At 45.3% G+C, this 23,213-nt stretch overlaps 2 protein-coding genes across 7 annotated transcripts in view; one reads left to right on the forward strand and one right to left on the reverse strand.

Annotated features, from left to right (window-relative positions):
• LOC126564696 (rab GDP dissociation inhibitor alpha) overlaps positions 1–23,213 on the reverse strand; it is a 442,469-nt gene that overhangs the window by 347,524 nt on the left and 71,732 nt on the right. The gene's annotated exons all lie outside the window — the stretch shown is intronic.
• Positions 1–23,213, forward strand: part of LOC126563706 (uncharacterized) — a 141,116-nt gene that overhangs the window by 57,901 nt on the left and 60,002 nt on the right. For 5 of the 6 annotated variants that reach the window (XM_050220341.1, XM_050220344.1, XM_050220345.1 and 2 more), the window contains exons 4-18: positions 2,469–2,682; positions 2,765–2,866; positions 3,108–3,224; positions 3,299–3,430; positions 3,531–3,902; positions 4,272–4,514; positions 4,758–7,148; positions 7,226–7,519; positions 7,590–12,200; positions 12,861–13,043; positions 13,139–13,270; positions 13,357–15,171; positions 15,262–15,354; positions 18,195–19,001; positions 20,664–21,959. In XM_050220341.1, coding sequence (XP_050076298.1) covers positions 2,469–2,682; positions 2,765–2,866; positions 3,108–3,224; positions 3,299–3,430; positions 3,531–3,902; positions 4,272–4,514; positions 4,758–7,148; positions 7,226–7,519; positions 7,590–12,200; positions 12,861–13,043; positions 13,139–13,270; positions 13,357–15,171; positions 15,262–15,354; positions 18,195–19,001; positions 20,664–21,959 — 12,802 coding nt within the window. The remainder of the gene's footprint in view (positions 1–2,468; positions 2,683–2,764; positions 2,867–3,107; positions 3,225–3,298; positions 3,431–3,530; positions 3,903–4,271; positions 4,515–4,757; positions 7,149–7,225; positions 7,520–7,589; positions 12,201–12,860; positions 13,044–13,138; positions 13,271–13,356; positions 15,172–15,261; positions 15,355–18,194; positions 19,002–20,663; positions 21,960–23,213) is intronic. The other variant, XM_050220347.1, reaches the window with a different exon arrangement.

Here is a 23,213-nt window from a genome sequence, read left to right on the forward strand (position 1 = left end):
GGTAACCGTAAACCCGTCTGGCACCACTATTAGCGTAACATCGTTTCCATTTTACCTTTACCTTTCTAGTTACAGGTCACCATAATCAGGGCTACTACTTTACAGCGATTATGAACATGTAATCTAAAAACATGCATAATACTTTACACAACATCTTTAATGATGTGTTCCAAGTACTAAAACCATCTCTAGCTAAGATTAATTTATGTACATTTTTCTGGTACCTTCACTTAAGCAAACACACTCTTAAATCCTTAACCTACTGCCTCCACTGACTCTAAGTGTTTCTTACATTATCCGATTTATTATGGCTTTTATACTCGGTAAGCAATAAAGCACAATGCCCATCTAACATGCTTTTTAGATAACATGCTGTAAAACTGTTATAAAGTAAAGAGCCAATTAGAAGACTCATCGATATCACAACGCGGATAAATGGCGCAAGTTACACAACAAAACCGAATCGTTTTGAAGTTATTCGTTGACTTGTATACTGCCTGTGCGAAGCTTATAGGTAGACGGTTAGTGTAGTTCTAAACAAACAAAAATAATGAACATTATTTTTAAGGCACTTCTAAAATGTAAACAGTGAAAAAGATTACTTGGGAATATACAATGCAATAATAGATCAGTTTATAACAACTGAAAATCAAATTCAAATCGCTCAAAATATAGCAAACACTGGGACAAAAAATATATTCATTTGCAAAGTACTGTATAGAACATTCTTTTCTTACACCTTTAACAATTTGTAAGACATGCTGCATCATTTTTAGCAAGCTGGCATAATCATAAGCCGCCAATATTAACGCCTGCTGGTGCTGCAGATAGTGTCGAATGATGCTGTCAGGCGAGTGTTAAACTTCGCATTTAGCAAAATAGTACCCTATCATCACAAGCATCGAATTCCAATTATTATCCTTCTACCATCGACCGTTTCGTCGCTTCAACCCTCACATCATTACAGCCGAGATGCGGGAAGGAACCGGGAAATCATCTAGAAACCGGTCAACAACGAATGTGTGCGTATGTATTTTGCTAACAAGTCCAGCCAGAAACGTTAGCTAGTGCCTTGAGTTCACAGTTCCGAGATAATAGCATAGCATTTTCTAAAGCTGGTGTCATGTTTTTTTTGCGATGAATCGATTATGATTTTATGACTCCTCAAACACAATTATCCAGCGATCGCTTCGGTCTGGTAAGCTCAGTTTATTGTAGCATAACATATAACTTAATGTACACCTTACACGATCCCAGGTGGATACCTGGCCTAATGTTCTCTTGATTGTTTCCTGCTTCTCAACCAATCTACTCCAGCTCGGTGGTGAAAATGACGCACAGATCAATGCACCTTGACATGAAAGGTTACACTAAACAATTGGAAACATTTACCTAGTGGCAGCGTGCTAAAGTGCTGGATTGAACGAAAATGGATCAAACACACGCTGTTACAATTACAGTAGCATTGCGGTAATCTTGGAATGATAGGCCTATTTAGATGTCAACTAGAGAAAGCGATCATTTGAAGACGAACTCAAGGATCCCTTGTTCGGTGGAAGCCGTTCAGCTTTCCTATTTTGGTAGTGAATCAAAATTACAATCGAGGACGCGTTACGGACTTACCGGGAGACACCTCTAGGCTGTGGGTCTGTACAGTCATTCACCTAGCAGTGAAGAACGAACGATCGACGCTTACAGCGGAACGACCAGATTTTATACGCGTCATCGTTGTCAGCCCTTTTTCAATGGTTTCGGCATTAGCCTGGGTAATTGTTGAAATGTTCTTTACGCACTCTTCGTTCTACAGAGCCACCCACCGCGTGATTGGGAAACACAGTATCGCAACATAGTCAAGGTTACGCCTGTAGCAGCACTATTTGATCGCTCAAATTTAGACAATTCTACCGACAGTTTTTATCGTCAGTCCGTTTGCCTGTTCTTTGCCATGGTCAGATATTAATTTGTGCTTCTACGGAGGTTCAGAACCATAATGGAATGCCAGCGTAAATTGAAAATTCGTTCTGTTCTCGGTGGCTGAGAATTTCTATCAAAAACTACACAATCACGCACTTGAAACTGCGAAAGATGACATAATCGGTAAAATTGTACCTTTTGTACTATTTGGGGACAGTTTAGTTACGTATCTGATTATTGAATTACATTAAATAAGAATTTCTCCCAATACGTCACAAAAATATCTTCTTTTTCGCTTGACGACCTTCTAGGTCATGCCGGCCATCTAATGGCTTACTAGACTAGCTGATACCACGTAGTTGGATATTCAGTCCTCACAACAGGAGAACGTTCCGGATGGCATTTGAACCTTGGTCCTGCGGTGTGAAAAGACCAGCGCCATTGACGCCTCACCACCATCCGTTCAATCACAAAAATATTATTATTATAATAAGTAATGCAATATATTTTCGTTACATTCAACTGATGTGTTCCTTTCTATTTTCCCTTTACAGACAAACGCACAGCTCTCCGCGTCGCGCAAGCACGTGGGAATATTTGGTTTGAAGCACGAAGTGTTTTTTCTAAACCTGGAAGATGGCTACTTTGGTTGTCAAGTCAACGAATCCACAGACTATTTGCAGCTTTACGAGCTGTCCAAACTTTGTGATGGTACATCGGACTGCTACATGGGCTCCGATGAACTTAGAAATAAGTTAAAGTGTACAAGTGAGTATCCCTTCCTCCTTTATTAATATGGTAAAACTTGTAGGATTGTGGTTCGAATTTTCAATCAACTTTCTGTTTTCAGATGATTGTGATAAAGATGGCACAGCTTGCTCGAATGGTGTGTGTTTAGACGGTCTATGCCACTGCAATGATGGTTTTGGCGGTTGTAACTGCCAAGTTCCGGGTATGTTTATTTATCCTAATCTATTGCTTTTCCAAATTTGTTTGAGAATCAATTTTAGACATTATATTTCCAACGAGAGGGGATTATTTATGCAGTGAATCCTCCCCTAGTTATTGAGATAAAATTATTTAAACAATAATACTTTTGGTTTTAAATTTACAATTTACCCAACGGTTAATATCATATAATTTTTAAAATAAAAAGTGAACAGTTCAGAATACATAAATGATTTTCATTGCAGATGAAAACGAATGTAAATATCGACCCTGTGACGTTTTCGCCCACTGTACGAACACCCTAGGCAGTTTCACCTGTACGTGCTTTCCTGGCTATCAAGGCGACGGTCTTCACTGTGAAGGTAAGTGAAAGGAAAATTTCGGATCCAATGCCAGTGCTAATTCGGTATCGTCCATTCATTCATTTCCCGTACAGATATCGACGAGTGCCAGGATCCAAACATTGCCCAGCGATGTGTGGAAAATGCCGAGTGTTGCAACTTACCAGCGCACTTTGTGTGCAAATGCAAACCCGGCTTCGAAGGCGACGGTGAAGAACGGTGTGCAGGTAAATCTACATGGTCAAAGTTTCTACAATCAATGAGAATATAAGCACTTGTGCATATCACCAAAAGCCCGCGTACTGACTGCAATCATCTCTTCCGCAGATATTAACGAATGCTTGGATCCGCAAGCGTGTGGCCTGAACGCGGAATGTGTCAACCTGCCCGGCAACTACACATGTCAGTGCCGGGAAGGATTCTATGGCGATCCGTACAACGGGTGTATCGATGTGGATGAGTGCGTTCAGCCCGGCGTTTGCGGACCAGGTGCCATATGTACGAACCTTGAGGGTGGTTATCGCTGCGACTGCCCGCAAGGATTCGATGGAGATGCACGCTCAGCTCAGGGTTGTCTTGATTACGACGAATGCGCACGGTCGCCGTGTGGTCGAAATGCGCTTTGCCGAAACGAAGTGGGTAGTTTCAGGTGCGAATGTCAACAGGGTTTCTCCGGCGATCCGATGACGGACTGTCAAGGTAAGTTCAGGGAATGGGAGCATGAAACTTCTGCACTGTTCTGGTCGGATCCACTCTGCCAGTACTGGTCGCGAATTGGTACAACATATCGCTTAACATACTAACGCATTCGGTATTCCTAACTCTCAATTTGCATTTGTCATAAATCACTACGCCTGTGGGCCAACACAACACAACAATACATCAACTCGCCACGGATCATCTCACTACCGACAACCGACATCACGACGGGCAAATCGGGCACTGGTGCGCCAAACGCCTGCTACTAACCAACGCACACGCGCCACGGAAAACATTACCACATTTGCGTACAATTATCTCTTACAAACCATCCATACACCATCTCGAACCATCGACAACATCAAACAGACGTTGACGAGTGTTCCGGTAATCCGTGTGCGGATGGTGCGATATGCATCAATTCGCCCGGAGGCTATCGGTGCAAATGTCCACCAGGATTGATGGTAACGGACGACGGCCAGTGTACGGACATCAACGAATGTGCCAAAGCTCACGCTTGCGGAGAAAACGCTAAATGCATCAACTTTCCCGGATCCTACAAGTGCTTGTGTCCGCAGGGATACGAGGGACGCGGTGAATTGTTCTGCAAAAGTTAGTCTTCCGCTTTCATACTCCATCAATTGCTGTCTCTTCCGATGAACGACTTGCGAACTAGTCGATTGTGACCATATTTATACCACATATGCTACACTCGATCAGCATTCGCTGTCGATCATCCGGAACAGGCTTACAATTCGCTTTAGCTTCATCTACTAATGTACAATTTCATAACACAAATTTCACACTTACACGAACGCACACGCACACATACATGATTCTATTTCCACCTTCTAGATGTAAACGAATGCCTTGATAATCCATGCGGGGAAAATGCGATATGCACGGACACGGTGGGAAGCTTTATTTGTTCATGCAAACCAGAATACACCGGAGACCCCTTCCGGGGTTGCGTAGATATAGACGAATGCAGTGCATACGAGAAGCCGTGCGGCGAGCATGCAATATGCGAGAACGCTGCTCCAGGGTATAATTGTCTCTGCCCACAAGGATATGTGGGTCGACCGAACGCTAAGGTGGCATGCGAACAGGCTGATGTAAACGTGCTCTGCACGAGTGCCTTCGACTGTACCAACAACGCGGAATGTATCGAGGGTCAGTGTTTCTGTCAGGATGGGTTTGAACCGCAAGGTTCGGTGTGTGTTGATATCGATGAGTGTCGTAGTGGCGTTGGGTTTGCAAAGGGGCCGAGTGCGAATGGAGTTTGTGGTCCCTCTGCGGTGTGTGTTAACATACCCGGTTCCTACCGGTGTGAGTGTGAAGCAGGATTCATCGGTACACCACCACGTGTTCCTTGCAAACCACCATGTGCTGATGTAAAGTGTGGCAAAAATGCTTACTGCAAAGCCGAAGGTCAGGAAGCGTTTTGTATCTGCGATGAAGGATGGACGTTCAATCCTTCTGACATAGCGGCTGGATGTGTCGATATCGACGAGTGTGACCCGTCACAGGGTCCGAACGGGCGCTGTGGTTTGAACGCGGTGTGCACGAACCATCCCGGTAGTTACAGCTGCACTTGTCCACCTGGATTTACGGGAGAAGCAACACGCCAATGCCAGGACGTTGACGAGTGTGCCAGACCTGGTGCGTGCGGTTTGAATGCGCTCTGCAAGAACCTCGAGGGTTCGCATCAGTGCAGTTGTCCTCCCGGGACGATTGCCGATCCGGATCCAAGCGTACGTTGCATCAGTATCGTCGCCTGCTCAAAGGATGCGGATTGTCCCGGCAATGCGGTATGTGATCAACAAAAGCGCTGCCTTTGTCCGGAACCAAATGTAGGCAATGATTGCCGGCATCCTTGCGAGAAGGTCACCTGCGGTCCGAACGCTCACTGTATGCTCGTTCCGGGAAGAGGGGCACAGTGTTTGTGCGCTGAAGGATATACTGGCCAGCCCGGTCAGTGTGTAGACATCAACGAGTGTGGAGCAAACCCGTGCCCGAGTGGAGCTGTGTGTACGAATCTTCCCGGTGGTTACACTTGCCAGTGTCCTGGAGGAAGTTCGGGCGACCCGTACTCGGGCGGTTGCTCGAAGTCGGCTCTAAATACCTGTGGTGAAAACAATCCTTGTCCAGCAGGGGAAAAATGTATCTTGGATGCGTACAGCGGAAACAGTGTGTGTATCTGCGGTCAAGGCTACAAGCGTGATGCAAAGGGAAGTTGTCGCGATGTGGACGAATGTTCCGACAGCACGAAAGCGGCTTGCGGTGTGAATGCTCTCTGCAAGAACTTACCGGGAAGCTACGAATGTCAGTGCCCGGCAGGATTCAATGGAAACCCTTATCAGTCGTGCGACGAATGTCATAGTGCCGAATGTCGCTGTGCGGCTCCATACAAGCTAATGGATGGCAACTGTGTTCTGGACAGTTGTTCACCGGATGGAAAATGTCCGGGAGGAGCTGAATGTATCTCAATTACTGGTGGCGTTAGCTACTGTGCCTGTCCCAAAGGATTCCGTACGCTTCCGAATGGTCACTGCGAAGATATCGACGAGTGTGGCGAAGGGCAGCAGGTGTGTGGTTACGATGCTATATGTCTCAACACAATCGGAGGCTTTGAATGCAAATGTCCGCTTGGGTACTCTGGTGATCCGTACCATGGTTTGTGTACGCTCGCACAGAAGCGCTGCGCAGCCGATCGCGAATGTGGCGCTAACGAGCGATGTGTCCAACCGGGCGAATGTGTTTGTCCGCCACCCTACTACATGGATGCGTACGATGGAAATCGCTGTAAAAGTCCTTGTGAGCGTTTCCCGTGTGGTATGAACGCGCGATGCACTCCTTCCGATCCGCCACAATGTATGTGCGAAATCGGTTTCAAGGGAGATCCACTGACCGGATGCATCGATGAAGACGAGTGTGCTAACAGTCCGTGTGCGTACGGTGCGCAATGCGTGAACCAACGCGGGGGCTACAAATGCATCTGTCCACCCGGAATGGTGGGCGACGCGTACAAAGGAGGTTGCATTTTAGAGCAAGGTTCAGTTAAGAGCCAATGTCGGCGAAACGAGGACTGTGCTGACACCCTTGCCTGTGAACGAGGAACATGCGTGAGCCCGTGTGCAAGTTTGCTTTGCGGAGCGAACGCGTTCTGTGAGCCGGAAAAGCATGCGGCATGGTGCCGTTGTCGCGCCGGTTTCGTCGAAGGACCGAATGGAGATTGCGTATCACGTAAGTTTGCAACAAAAAGCTCTCTGTCTGTCCTTTAAAAACATTCAACTTACCTTTTTCATCTCTTCGTGTTACAGAATGCGAAGGCTACATGTGCGGACAAGGTGCGATGTGTATTGTATCGAACACTGGACCTACTTGCAAGTGTCCTCCTGGAGAGATGGGCAATCCATTCCCGGGTGGTTCATGCACTACGGATCAATGTTCTACCAAGCGCCCGTGTACAGATCCTCAGGTGTGCATAAACGGGCGATGCAAGCATAAGTGTGATGGTGTAGTTTGCGGTGTCGGTGCGACCTGCGATACTGCCAGCGGGAAGTGCATCTGCGAACCGTATTTCGTAGGCAATCCGGAACTTATTTGTATGCCACGTAAGTATTCAAGATTCTTTCTATGCGCCGTAGAATCTTAATATTAACGCATTTTTCCTCACCCCTTTAGCCGTATCATCACCTGCTTGTGAACCTGCGTGCGGTCAGAATGCACACTGCGAGTACGGAGTCATCCAGAACATGTGTGTTTGCAATCCAGGAACATCTGGAAACCCGTACGGATTGTGTGAACCACAACAACGTAATATGTGCAGTCGCATGCGTTGCGGTACGAATGCAGAGTGTCGTGAGACACTCACTTCAGCGGAATGCGTGTGTTCAGGCGGGTACAGCGGCAACCCATACGTGGCCTGTCGAGATGTAGATGAATGTTCAGCGCCTGGTGTTTGTGGTGAGGGAGCAATCTGTATTAACTCGGCCGGTAGCTACGATTGTCGTTGTGGACCAGGATTCGGAGGTAATCCGTTCGTGATGTGTTCACCTATCGAAAAGAGTGTCTGTGATAATCCAAGAAGATGTCAGTGTAGCAAGAATTTACAGTGTCCTCCGGGGTATAGTTGTCAGCGTGGTGTATGCACAAACATGTGTGCAAAGACAAGCTGTGGTCCACGTGCTGCATGTGATTCTGGTCGATGCGTCTGTCCACCTGACTACACAGGAAATCCAAATGACCTCAAGAGAGGATGTGTGCTCGAAGGGCAATGCGACAGCGATACCGATTGTGAAAGCTCCAAGATTTGTTTCCAAACTAGCAAGGGTCTACGACGATGTGTGGATGCCTGCAGTAAGGTCCAATGCGGCCCGAACGCACTATGTTTGGCGAACGATCATCGTAGCACGTGCATTTGTGCTCCGAGCTATGTAGGAAATCCAGGAGATCTTACGGTCGGCTGCCAGCAAGAGGCCAAATTGGTAGCAGAATGCAAAACGGACGCAGATTGCAAGTCTGATCACGTGTGCACCGTTACGGAGAATGGGCTACAGGCTTGTGTTAACCCGTGTAATGCTGTTGAGTGTGGAGTACACGAAGCGTGTAAGGTCAATGAGCTCAAACAACCTGTTTGTCATTGCCAGAATGGCTACCGCTGGAACCCGGTTTCGTCGAGCTGCGTTAAGCCATCGATTCCAGACTGTACCACGGATGCTGACTGTCACCAAGTTGCCGCTTGTCGTCCGGATGCTGTCGGGGTGCTGAAGTGTATTGCGGTGTGCACAGAGTTCACTTGTCCACCAAACTCGGTGTGCGTTTCTTCAAACCACCAGGGTAGCTGTCAGTGTCTGCCGGGATACACAGGCAATCCGAATGACCGCAATGGTTGTCGTCTAGAACAACAGAACACCTGTCTTACTAGCGCCGAGTGTGCTGAATCGGATACTTGTATTCTGTACGAGGGAGCATTATCTTGCCGACCGGCTTGCGAAGGTGTGCAATGTGGACCGTTCGCACTGTGTATCACCAACAATCACAACGCGCAGTGTCAGTGTCCACCTGGTTCTTATGCTGGTGATCCGTACGATCTTACCAAAGGTTGTCAAACGGTGTCATGTGTCTACAACCGAGATTGTCCATCAAATCAGCTGTGTAATCGAATGACTCACAGCTGCGTAGATGTCTGCCAAGAGGATACATGCGGTGAGAATGCAGTGTGCATAGCAGAAAATCACCGCTCAGTATGCCAGTGTCCACCGGGCTATCGGGCAAATCCTATCGCCGAGGTAGAGTGCGCACAGGTTCGATCATGCGATCCAAATCCTTGCCACCCATCGGCGTCGTGTGAGCCGGGACCAGATGGTTACGTATGCAAATGTCCCGTAGGTCAGATTGGAAATCCATTAACGGGATGTCGCGATGAAGGAGCCTGTCCTGGAGGTGACAACGAATGTCCTGAAGGAGCTGCCTGTGTCAACGGAAAGTGTATCGATCCGTGTGTGAACGCCTGTGGCATAAATTCTCAATGCACAGTTGTTAACCGTGCGCCGGTGTGTAGCTGCAAGACCAAATATGTGCCTGGTGCTACAGGATCCGCTCGAGATGGGTGCGTACGCTTAAGCAATGGTTGTATGAGCGATCTCGACTGCAATGGAGACGTCTGCCATGGTGGACAGTGCATGGTTGCATGCCGCAACACTAACGACTGTTCAGCGGGAGAACGCTGCCTCAGCAATATTTGTGCCGTTCCCTGCTCGGCCCACAGCCAATGTGCGGAAGGACAAGCTTGTGCAGGAGGCATATGTGTCATTGGTTGTCGTAGTAGCCGTGACTGCAGTGGAACCACTGCCTGTATTGATTTCAAATGTACGGATCCCTGCAAATCGGACGGAAATGCATGTGGCCCAAATGCTCTGTGTTCAAGTGTCGACCATGTACCACGATGCTCCTGTCCGGCCGGGTTTGAGGGCAATCCTTCGCCTGAGCAAGGTTGCGTGCGAATACCAACTAACTGTGAGACATCCGCTCAGTGTGTGGCAGGTCATATGTGCATTGGAAATCTGTGCAGTTTGCCCTGCTCGGAAACAACTCCATGCGCCATCGGAGAACGTTGCCACAATAGCGTATGCGCGAAGGTGTGCTACACGAACAACAATTGCTTACCAGGAGAGGTGTGCAGTGAGGCGGGAGTTTGTGTACCGGGATGCGGAACTGATGCAGACTGCCCTTCGCAACGCGTTTGCCAGGGAGGAAAGTGTAAGTGTATGAAAGGCTTCATTGGCACTCCTTTCGGATGCGCAGATATTGACGAGTGCTCCGATGAACCATGCCACTCAAGTGCGGTGTGCGAAAACATTCCTGGCTCCTACCGATGCCAGTGTCCAGAGGGAGCTGTTGGCGACGCCTATGCAAACCCGGGCTGTCGGAAACCGAACCAGTGTCGCAAAGATGCTGACTGTTCTGAGGAGTTGGCCTGCATAGGTGGCAAGTGTCGCAGCCCGTGCAGCACCAAACAGTGCGGACTGAATGCAGAGTGTCAGGTAGTTGGACATCAAGCGGAATGTTTCTGTCCTGCTGGATACCTAGGCGATGCTACGGACGGAGACACCGGTGTTGGTTGTTTCAAAGTGGAGTGCGTGCATAACGAGGACTGCGGAGTAGATCGTGCTTGTAGCGATGAATCTAACCGGTGCTTCAACCCCTGCGAACAGATCAACTGTGGCCGGGGAACTTGTCAAATTGTGAATCATGAGGCGACCTGTACCTGTTATCAAGGGTACGCTTTCGTAAATGGAAAATGCGAAGATATTGACGAATGCACAGAAACAAAGCCACCGCCCTGTCACGAAAGTGCCCTGTGTGAGAACCTGCCTGGTAATTATCTTTGCTCCTGTCCGGCTGGTCTAGTGGGCGATCCAATCTCTGGGGGATGTAAGCGATCTGACGAGTGCATATCCAGCGAGGATTGCCCGAGTGGTGCGGTGTGTATTGATGCACGTTGCAAGAATCCCTGTGCCGAAGAGAACGTTTGCGGTGAGAATGCGCTGTGTACATTAGTCGGCGATCGTGCCACCTGCGAATGTCCTCCAACAACTCGTGGTAATCCAAAAGTAGCTTGCAGGAAGCTCGAATGCACAACCGCGGACGAATGTACGGGCGATCGGACATGTATTGGAAACCGCTGCATTGATCCGTGCTCACTGAAAAGTGCGTGCGGAAGCAGTGCCAACTGTGTTACTAAGAACCATCTGGCTATTTGCTCGTGTCAGCCAGGCACAACTGGCAACCCGCTGCTAGGTTGCGTACCTCTGCAGTACTGCAACAACGATCTACAGTGTCCTACCGGATCGAAATGTAGTGCAGGTGTCTGTTGTTCCTTGTGCGTCACCAACCGCGACTGTCTTGATGATCAGCTCTGTATACAGGGCGTTTGTCAACCGACCTGTCGGTCAAATACAACCTGCCCGGACTTCCAGTACTGCCACAACGGTATATGTACGAAAGAATTTAAATGTCGCGCGGATGATGAGTGCGATGCAGACGAAATGTGCATCACCGACTCGAATGGACGTTCCGAGTGTCGAAATGCATGTAATACTGGACGTGTGCTGTGTGGTCGCAATGCTGACTGTACTGCGCGCAATCATGTCGCCGAGTGCGAATGTAAGCAAGGCTTTTTCCGAGATGCGGCTGGTTTATGTCGAAAGGTGGAATGTGCAAGCGATGAAGACTGTTCTTCGGATAAGGTGTGCGATAACCACGCGTGCAAAATAGCCTGCCTGACTAGTGAAACACCTTGCGGAACTAATGCGCTATGTTCAGCTGAAAACCATCGTCAGGTTTGCTACTGTCAGCCGGGCTTCACAGGTGATCCGAAGCGAGGCTGTTCGTTGATTGATTTCTGCAAGGAACGGCCATGTGCATCGAATGCCAAGTGTCGGAATAGTAGAGGCTCTTACCGATGCTCCTGTCCGCCAGGCTTGGTCGGAGATCCCTATCAGGGTGGTTGCAAGAGAGCGGCCGAATGCGAACGTGATAGCGATTGTCCAGATGCTGCCGAATGTGTGCAGGAGAACGGTGAATCGAAGTGTCGCGATGTGTGCGCGAACGTTACATGCGGTCCAAATGCTGAGTGTACCGCTCGAAAGCACAATGCAGACTGCAAGTGTCGATCACGGTTCGAAGGTGATCCGAAGGATCTCATAAACGGTTGTAAGCCAAAACCACAGTCTTGCAAGCGCAACAGTGATTGTCCGGAAAACTCGTACTGTCATGGACAGATCTGCAAACGTAAGTCAGATGGGAGGGTACAATTCTGTGGGCAAAGCGGTGACCTCGCATGATAAGCCTCTTTGTTTGCTAGTAGTGAATGATAGGATGTTTTTATTTTAGCATGTTATTTTTTTTTCCTTAGAAACCAAACGTAAGGTACCTTTGAAATGATCTATTATTATTTACAAGTTTTTAATTACAGTTATTTATTCCAAATATTTTACACTTTCAAATCAATCATAATTATCCACACAGTCAACACAACAAATTTCAAAAAAATCAACAAAACCATACATTACTAGCACATCAGTTTAACTAGTTCATTAGTCCATATTATCAACTCGCTGAGTCTCGCGAAAAAAAAACACAAAAATCATTTCATGTAATATCAATGCAGCTGTTGCACTTAATACTTCAATACTTCAGTAACACTAGAATATCATTAACTTTATAGCAATCTCATTCTACCGAAACTGACTGAAACGTCACGGCAAAGGCATAGTTTTTCAATTTCATAAAATCGTAGCACAACTGAACCAATCGGGATTTCTTCTACTTCTCTAATCGTAAAGCACAAACAGATAGATGGCATATGAGGGGGAGGAGTGGAACTGAATTTATTTCTATCTCTTAACTCTCTTTAATTTATTCCTAACTTCCTAATTTGTTGTCCCACAGCGGCCTGTTCCGAAACTGATGAATGCAACCAAGATGAAGTATGCTCGAACGGACAGTGCATCAATCCGTGCCACGAGGTGAACGCTTGTGGTATGAATGCTGAATGTTTGATGGGTGCGCATACGAAACAGTGCTCCTGTCCGGCAGGCTTTACTGGAGAAGCGGCCGTCGAATGTGTACGAGGTATAAATACACAATTTATAAGACACGCACTTGACTATTATATTTAATTAGACACGCAATTTTTAATCTAACCCTCCTTACTCTCCTTATTACAGTTCCAATCTCTTGCGCATCCAATACAGACTGTGTGGATGGAAGCATTTGCAAGGAATCCATGTGTTTGCCACGGTGCAGGAACGATCAAGAATGTGCATTGAATGAGAAGTGTTTGCAGGGCAGTTGTATGCGTAAGTATTGCATATTTTCGTCTGTGACAAAATGTCAAGCAGACTATTAACAAAACAACACAAATATCGCCTTTCCTTTCCTACAGTGACCTGTCGTCTGGATAACGACTGCTTCCTAGGCCACATTTGTCTAAGCGGACGTTGTGTTTACGGATGCCACGCTGATAGTGACTGCAGTGCCAGTGAAACCTGTCGCGACAATCGATGTGTCAATCCATGCTCGGATAATCCTTGCGGACCGAATGCGGCATGTACGGTGGTTAATCATCGAGCCAGCTGTTCTTGCTTCAACGGAATGGTGCCAAGCCCCACGGCCAAGGTAGGCTGTGTGCGTGCCCCGGCCCTACAATGTACGGAAAATCGTGACTGTATTGACGGTACATCTTGTATCGATCGCCTTTGCCGACCGGTATGTGGCAATGATCAAGGATGCCTGAACAACGAACGCTGTGACGGAGGATCCTGTAAACCCATTTGCCGTAAGGATGACGATTGCCGTACGGGTGAAATCTGTCAAGGGCAAACGTGTATGATCGGTTGCCGATCGGACAGTGGATGTTCCGATAATCTAGCCTGCATTGGACAGCAGTGTACCGATCCGTGCCAGGAGCCGACGGCTTGCGGAACTAATGCCGAATGTGTGGTCATATCGCACAGGAAACAGTGCAGCTGCCCGGCTGGATTAGTAGGCGATCCGTTCAACTTAGGTTGCCGTCAGGAAACGCATCTCTGTCAAACACGCACAGACTGCCCGAAAGGCCAGGCATGCTATGGTGGTACATGTATGCAAACGTGCCGCAACGATCAGAATTGTTTAGCCGACGAACGATGTGTGCGTGGCACTTGCCGAACGGTATGCAACAGTGACGGAGCTTGTGGTAATGGACTTATCTGCGAAGGACGCATCTGTCAGGCAGGCTGCCGATCGGACAATCAGTGTGCCAACAATCAGGCCTGCATCAACAAGAAATGCACGGACCCATGTGCAACACTGGGACAGTGTGGAACCTGCTCGGAGTGCACGGTAATTGATCATGGTGTGCAGTGTAGCTGTCCACAAGGCTATCTTGGTAATCCACTACTGTCGTGCAGTCCGCCGGCGGAAAAATGCCACGCCCAATGTGTCTGCGATGAGGATGGAATGTACTGTGTGAAGAGCTGCCGCCAGGCTAAAGACTGTGGCTGCGGTCAAACTTGCCATCGAGGAAAATGTCGCACCAAGTGCAATCCGGGCAACTGTCCGACCGGATTGTTGTGCCAGAATGGTGCTTGCGTAGCGGGTTGTCGTACAAATGGCGATTGCCCAAGCGATCGGTCCTGCACGAATGGAAAATGTGTGGATCCGTGCGCTGGTGGTAAAGCATGTGGTAGGAACGCTCTGTGCCAAGTGTCCGACCATCGTTCACTGTGCTTGTGCCCTGATGGATTCCAAGGCGATCCATCAGTGGGATGTGCACAGTATGAATGTCAGACCAACGATGACTGCGAGCTGGATAAAAAGTGTGCAAGTGGCAAGTGCATCAATCCGTGTCTCATTCCGGGAGCGTGTGGTTTGAACGCGCAATGTCGGGTCGTGAATCGACAGGCACAGTGCAGCTGCACACCCGGCTTCTTCGGCAATGCGCGTCAAGAGTGCCAACCGGTGCAAAAGAATAGCTGCGCTCAGAATCCGTGTGGTGATAATACCGTGTGCCGCGAGGATGAGAATGGTTACGAATGCTCTTGCCAGCCAGGCTGCGTGGGTGATCCTCGACAGGGGTGCCTTTGCGAGGGTAAGCTCAAGAAGGACGATTGTGAACAGTACGCTTGCGGTACGAATGCGGTCTGCCGCATGACAGAATGGGGTGCACCGTCCTGTGTGTGTTTACCGACACACCCGTACGGAGATCCTTACATGTCATGTAAGTGTTACGAATTTTATCCCCCGATGAACAACTAAGATTAGTTTTTATATCCTTCTGTATATCTATTTCTTACATTTGCTTCAACAGGCACACAAGACGATGCTGGTACCGATTGCAGAACAACTGGCTGCGTAGAGGGAGAGTGTGTTCGGGACGGTACAAAGTTTATTTGTCGCAAAGGTAAGAAAGTTTGCTTTATGTCTTTACCTTCATTACCAATTGGTGAACTGACTGATTCAATCAATCGCTATATGATACTGACGGTGTCCTGTCGCATGGCCCATTCCAAGTAAGAGAATGTGACGCGATGCGATGGATGCACATTGTCAGTGTAAGCTCACACAATTAAATTCAAGCACCATCGCTAATCGAACCATTCAATTTTTCGCAACGACGATAACGAAGCAATCGAGTGATCATGTAACTTTTAAAACAATAATATCGTTACATTCGTTAAACAATTGTATTTCAATAACTGATCTCATCGTTCATAACATTAGAAAAAATGTTTTTTTTTTTCACCATACGTTATCGTATAACAATTGTTTAGTTTACTAAACTAAAACATAAAGCAGAAGTTTTTTTTTTTGTCAATTGTGTTCATCAATTTAAGGTCTTGGATATATGTTTCTTTTTCTGTTTTATACACCGTTTTAATTCGGGCACTGCAGAAATAAAGAACGGATGATTGTGTCTCGTTAGCTGTAATACAGATCATCTGTTTGAGATTGGGTAAAATAAGTTGTCTATATTAGTGCAGAATTTGTAACATTTGAACATTTCAAATTCCAAATGTTATACAATTTGGCCGCTTGTATGGCAGAAGATGCCAATTTTGCCACAAAAAAAAGCAAAAGGCATGGCCATCTCAAGCCGCGGGAAGCAGTTTGACAATTTACAATGGTAATCCACAAAAAAAAAAAAAAATAAACACTGAATCTGAACATACACCTTTCACCGTACACACGCCGAATGCAACTTTACTTCACACTTTAGGCTAGAATTTCAACGTATATCGTTAATGTATAAATACCGCAACATTTTATTTTTTTGTATCTACCGCACGAATTATTTTACCGATCTCTTGCATATAAAATTACACCCTATCTGAACCTTTTTTTTTTTTTTGTAAAACGATTTATGTTACGGGATATGTTTTCCTTTGTTCAATTAAACGCATTTATTCTAACTGATAAAAACCAAAACAACCGATCTATTGTTCAGAATTGTCACTGTCAACATCGCGGTTACCCAATCTGCGCTACATTCACAGTTTACATTTCCGTTGTCTACCGTTCTCGTTTGCCTTCCGTTGTTCCTGCAATTGTTCGATGCAGCTAATGCACTCCGCGAGGAACGGGTATGCGCGAGAACCGAACGAATTGGCATAGCTTTATTTCTTTTTATTGTTTTGTTTTTTAGAAAGTTTTCATTACCGTCTTTCTACATCATTGGGCTGTTGATTTTCGCGATATAAACTTGAAATGTTGATTTTTTTTATTATAACGATTAATAACCGTTTATGTAAACATGTGTGTGTGCAGCATAGTGTGCATTGCCCTTTGTTCCAGTTAATGTTGAACCTGTTACGATTAAATTTCTACGTAGTGTAACGCATTCCCCGTCTAGCGAATGGAGAAGAAATTATTTCAAATGTTTTACAAATGCCGTAGCTCTTTATTTTATTTTATTTTCTTGTACTTGCGTGTTTCTTTTACACTGTTTTGTGTTGTTTCACTTATCGAACTGCTTCTCGCCAGATTGGGAACTGTGGACGGGACACTTCTCACATATAGTTCACTACTTGCACGTGTTAGGCCTCGGGTTTTGTATGTGTAAACAAATTTAGGTTTATTACGGGTTATTCACGTTTGTTTTTCACTTTTGCTATTTTTTTACTTCTTGTTTACTTTTGATATCAAAACACAATACACAAAAATATTGGTTTATTTTGCACTTGTTTCCAAGTATTCAAATTTATTTTCAGACTTTCACTCACCTTCCTTTGTCCTTGTTTCCTTTCTCTTCACTGTTCTTTACTTTTCCCTCAGTAATGCATTTAGCTAATTCTAATACAATTTGGAATTGTGATTGATGAAATGTCTATCGCGTTTGTTTCTTCTATTTGCTCGTGTGTTTTTATCCCGCTTTAACTATAGCTTGTGTACCTATTCTGCATAGAAATGAAGTTGTACTTCATCTGTACATACGAATATTTAATGTACTGTTTTTTTTTTTAATACAATTCTTTACGATTCGTTCCACATTTTCGATCGACTACTAGGACAGTGCCGATAAAAATGTTGTCATTTATTTATTTTATTCCGTTCCAATCCTTCCAAGTTTCAGAGGTAATTTTCGCAATTGCTACTCTCTGACAGTTGTAGACTATTTCTCAATCTCTCGTCCAATCTTTCGATCCCTCTTCTTTTCTGTTTCCCTTCACCCAAACAAATTTCCCGGGCAGAGCGCATGTGTTGGATGTATTTCTATTGTGAGAACTAAGAACAGCAACCGATAGGATTAGCTACATCGTCCATCGGTTTCTAATCCTCGATACCACAGTTCCTCACGCAAAAACGCGTCTATCTGGTATATCGAAGGCTGCAGCAACAGAGCACTAGTCTGTAATATTATTTTGAAATAATTTCTCAACATTTCCATTCTCGCATGGTGAAGACGGTCTATGAGAGAAAACGTTTACATATTGCGACTTGTGAGACTATGTAACAGGATTGTATCAACGGTTTGGTCAATGCAATATCTTGAAAGCGAAAGATCCGTTAACGATCTCTTAGAATTGTAAGAAATTCCCTTCCTATCGGCTTGACCTTGCCCATCGGTTACCAGCAGCAGAACTTCATTATGACCATTCCCGACAAGGACTGTCCCTTTCATCACCGAAACGACTCTAGACTCTCGTCGACCAAATGTTAGCGTACAGCATATACCTGCCCAAAAAAACCACAACCACTTACCAACAACAATCCACTTATCATCATAACAACACCTTTATCTAGACGAATCCTGTGCGAACGATTTACAATGCGCCAATGATAAGGCTTGCATCGGAGGCAAATGCTCCGATCCGTGCTCACTGCGTGGTGCATGCGGTGACAATGCACTCTGCCAAACGGTACTGCACAGACCAAGATGCTCGTGCCCGAGCTGCTACATCGGACGGCCGAACGTCGAATGCAAACCGGATCCCAAATGCGAAGAGGTGACCACTCCAAGACCAAATGACCCGAAGATAGTTTCGGTGGCATGCGAGACAAACGACGACTGCCACGAAAGCCTGCGCTGCGACGCCAGCGGCCAGTGCAGCGATCCGTGCACGGTACCATCACCGTTTGTATGCGACGCCAACAAGAAATGTGTCTCACGCCGTCATCGGCCCAGCTGCGTTTGTACGCACGGTTTCATCGTGAATGACAATGGCGAGCTCGTATGCGCTCCGGGAAAGCGCGAATGCTTCGGCGACGATGGTTGCGCCTCAAACATGGCCTGCCTCGAAGGCCGTTGCCTGAATCCATGCTTTGCCAATGGTAAGCGCAGTGCTCCCTGTCCGGACGACAAGGCATGCGTGGTGGTGGACCACAGGCCAACGTGCGTTTGCATGAAGGATTGCAGTCCATCACTGTCGATCTGCTTGCGCGACAGCGGTTGTCCGGATGAGTTGGCCTGCCGCAATTACCAGTGCGTCAATCCGTGCGAGACGACCACTTGTGCCGAAGACACGCCATGCTATGTCGAAGATCATAAACCAATCTGTAAATTCTGCCCGCCCGGCTTCGTAAAAGATGTACGACATGGATGTTTGAAAGGTAACATGAACACAACCCAAACCAACTCTCTACTCTGTTTCTGTTCGTTTAGTGGCGATTAGCGCATTGATAGTCGACCTGTTCTTTTCTGAATCATTTCCGCTACATATGTCTTCCTTTTCTTCGTCTCTGTATCTCTGCGATTAAGATTGGGCAAAGAATGGAATTTTACACGATATACTTACTACACTATCGAACTTCTGATTGTGTTCCAAAAACCAATTCTTCACTTCCGGCAGTACTATTTAAATTATGTACTTTTTCCCCTCTCACTGCTTTCTCTGTTCCGTATTGTTTTCCAATCACTCGTTACTTATACATTATCTTATGTCCTATGAATTAACTTCTTGTTTCACTCATCATTCTTGGAGAGAGAGTTTTCACTACTATAGTGGCGATCACTGTGATTCGTTAACGTATGGATTTTTAATTTACAATTGTTGTACCATATTGCTTTTCAATACATAGTTTCATTTCCATACATTTGCCAAATATGTTAAACTTTTTTACCTCTCCACGACACTTTTCTATCCCGGTCCTTTATGTTTCCTACTATCCTTATTTATCTGATGCTATCAGCCTTCTTATTATCAGAATAGTTATCAACAGTGAGCAAACAACACTGTTCAAAGTCAAATTTCTATGTTTTGTGGAATAGAACAAGATTCATAAAACATGGTGCAGCACAAACGGCGAAGTTGCTATACATCACGGTCAATGTTGAAAGTGGTGCACAAACATTCACACATGCTCATGCCTTTCATCGGTCTCGTGTTATCCTACAATCCTGACATATCCTTATCCCAACATTCCACCAAACATCTTGTACAAATACAGATTCATCTCTCTTACTCTCTCTCTCTCTCTCTCTCTCTCTCTCACACACACACACACAAACACACACTTCTATTTTCCTTGGGCGGAAATCCACATTGGGTTAAACAATTGCTCTCAATAATTGCCAATAGTTATTGATATCAAATTATCTTTTTTGACTTAAACGCTGATAGCATTCTCAAGCAATGCATTTCATACTTCTGTCTGTCTGCACATGCTGTCAGATTATTGTTACAGCATGCTGGACACTGCACCAATCTGTCATTCGAATTTTTGTCTATCTGTCTGTCTATCTGTCTGTGTCTATCTGACTGCTGGCCTATTTGTTTATCTGTCCTCCCATATACAATCACCTACCTTTCTATCTGTCGCTGTTTACTGTACTGTACTATCCGCTTGCATCTCGCATTACGTGTTTAAAGTTGTACTCTAATGCTACTAGTACCTGTCATGTCAATGAAGCATGTGTTTGTATATAATCTCTGTACTTGACAAAACAAATAAAAAACCTAGCCGATAATTAATAATGCCATTTCTTCAACATTCGTGGCCATCTTTATCGTGCTCTTTTTTATCGGTAGCAACTGAAATACTATGCTGTTGCGTTCTGCCTACATGTTCAATGAACATTCAATCGTCTTGTTTTCCCGAATCCTTGAGATACATCATCTTTCCTGCCTCTATCTTTCTGTTATTCTCTTTCTTTTCCGTTCAATTCTCAATTGTGTTAAAATGTAAAAACGTGTACATTATTTACCTACTGATTTTATTTATATGTATTGAATTGTAACCTCACACAACAAAACTTAAACCTTACTTTCACAGCTGTTGAAAAAGATGAGAATGAAGGAGAAAAAACTCATGACATGAAGAGTGTCAACTGTTCGGAGCACTCCGACTGCGGCGAAAAATTGCACTGTTTTGTCGGCCTTTGTATTGATCCTTGTAGATCTGGTTGTGGTGAACGGGCTATTTGCACAGTGAAAGCACACCTTCCTATTTGTGCCTGTCCTTCAGGTTACACCGGGGACGCATCTAAACGGTGTTTACCTTTGGACGGCATTCAGAGTAACACTCCTGTCACGTTGATGCCTGAGGGTATGACTGAATATCCTGAGGAGTACTATGATGGACACAAAATTGATCGATCAGATGAATTTACCACTGTCGAAACGGATACCACAACAACGCTCAACGAGCCAACCACGTCAAGCACACTGTCTCCAGAGGAAGATTTTACTACTTTATCTACGAGCACGAAACAAAATGAATCAATAAATGATCTTGCTAGCACAACTTTGCAAGATGTGACGATGAATGTTGATGAGGGTAACGAGATTCTCGATTCTTTATCAACCAGTCATCCAAATACGCACAGCTTTAATGCTCCAACTACCCCAGAGACACTTACGTCTTCGATTCCTGAAGAAGCCACCACATTGGAGACTACCCTTGATGTGAATTGGTCGACCACCACTGTTCATTCGAAAACGAACCATTCAACCGTAAAACCCAATCCAAGCCATGTGGATACGCTCACGAAGCAGGATCGTAAATCTACTGATTTAGAGGATACAAACCAGCAACCAACAATAACGACACCGATCGATGAATATTTTGTAGAACTTTCGTCCACTTCGAAGCATTACGAATTGATGCAAAACAGTGAGGCCACTGTTACTCCCTTGAGTAGGAAAACGAGTACTACTAGCATGACTACTTCAGACGATATCACTACCACCACGGAACAGTACTCGTTAGACGATCGGAGCTTACCGCTTTCAACATATGGGTACGATGGCGAGGATTACATAGACGAAGAGAGCACAACGACAGCATCAACCATTGAAACAACTGTGCTAACTACAAACGTAACCAAACCGTACGACACTATTTCATCAGGAACAACTGCGGAACCGATAATTGAAATCATACAGTGTCGCTCGGAAAACGACTGCAGTGAGAGCGAAACGTGCGTTGGTAACATCTGCATCGATCCGTGTGCTCAATTCAATCCATGCCCTCAGGATGTTCCTTGTCAAACCTTAAGTCATGCCCCTATGTGCTTGTGCAATAGCGATACCGATACCAGTTACAGCGTTGATTGTATGAGAACATCAGGTAATATACTTAAAAAAGATCACCAAATCTTCCAACGAAACCAACTATCTTTCCTGTTTAGTAGACAGCCAGTTCGATTCGGTTCGTGGATTGTAAGCGGTAATCTTACGAATGTTGCAAACTCTTCCGTCACTTTCATTTCCATCCTGGATTGTTTCTACGTATCTTTGTTTCTCTGCATGTCTTGCACGCTATATGAGTTTGAATCTATCAATCGAAATCACCTGCATGCCAAAGAACCATCACTGACTAAGGCTAGGCTGAAAACTACACCAACGCGTAGCCGAAGTTGGTTGGAACGCGCATATGTGATGCGATTTCATATGCTTGCTCAATCCATCACTATCTCCGTAGTGTTGCTAGGTACCAGCAAAACAGAGGCTCTGCTTTACAGTACTGTACAGCCCTGTTCTGTAGTGTTCAACACATTAGGAACTATTCCACACTATTCTGTTCTCTATCTTTTCCACTGACTGCAATCATGCTCACTGACATGATGCATCAGTTTTCTACTATTCCAGTAGATTCTATCATTCCTCGATTCGAAGATTTACTGCGAACGTTTAAGCTTTGCTGGTGCTGCACTGCTGCTCCACGTACCGATGAAAACGGGTGTTTGTCTGGTTAGAGTTGAAGAAAAACATACAATCGATCTGGCATGAAATTAGCAATGCTCTCATTATCGTATTTTGAATCATCTTTCTTTACCGTAACGGGCCTAGCGTATTGCTATACGGAATTTATATCATCCAATGGCTCCCACACAAAGACATCACATTACTGCAGAACGGACCACTGCAGCCGCATGATAAACTCTCCTGAGATCAGAGTTCCATAAATTATCCTTCATCATCGGAAACAAATAAATAGCGAAAACCTTAGTATCGTAGTGTAATATTGGTATTTTGGAAAGAGTAGCGACGGACGACGTATATTATAGTTTTATACATGTGTAGTCCAATGTATGTCAACGACTTTACTGTGCATGTAATTGTATTTTGTGTATTTACGATTTCGGTTTAGTATATTCTGGTATTGCATATCACACTTAGTTTGCGGTGACGGTGATATTTCTCAAATCTAATTACTATTCGTAAGCTTATCGTATTCACTTTAATGCCTTAATTTTACGCTGCACTGGGTTAGGATCTGCTTTCAGCTTATCTATGTTTGAATAAATTGCATTCATATTATAGCAATGGTATATTACTTCAATTCGTTCGGCTTATTTAATCTCAATTATATGAGATTTAA

This window comes from Anopheles maculipalpis, chromosome 3RL (assembly GCF_943734695.1).
Source record: "Anopheles maculipalpis chromosome 3RL, idAnoMacuDA_375_x, whole genome shotgun sequence".
Taxonomy (NCBI): Eukaryota; Metazoa; Arthropoda; class Insecta; order Diptera; family Culicidae; genus Anopheles; species Anopheles maculipalpis.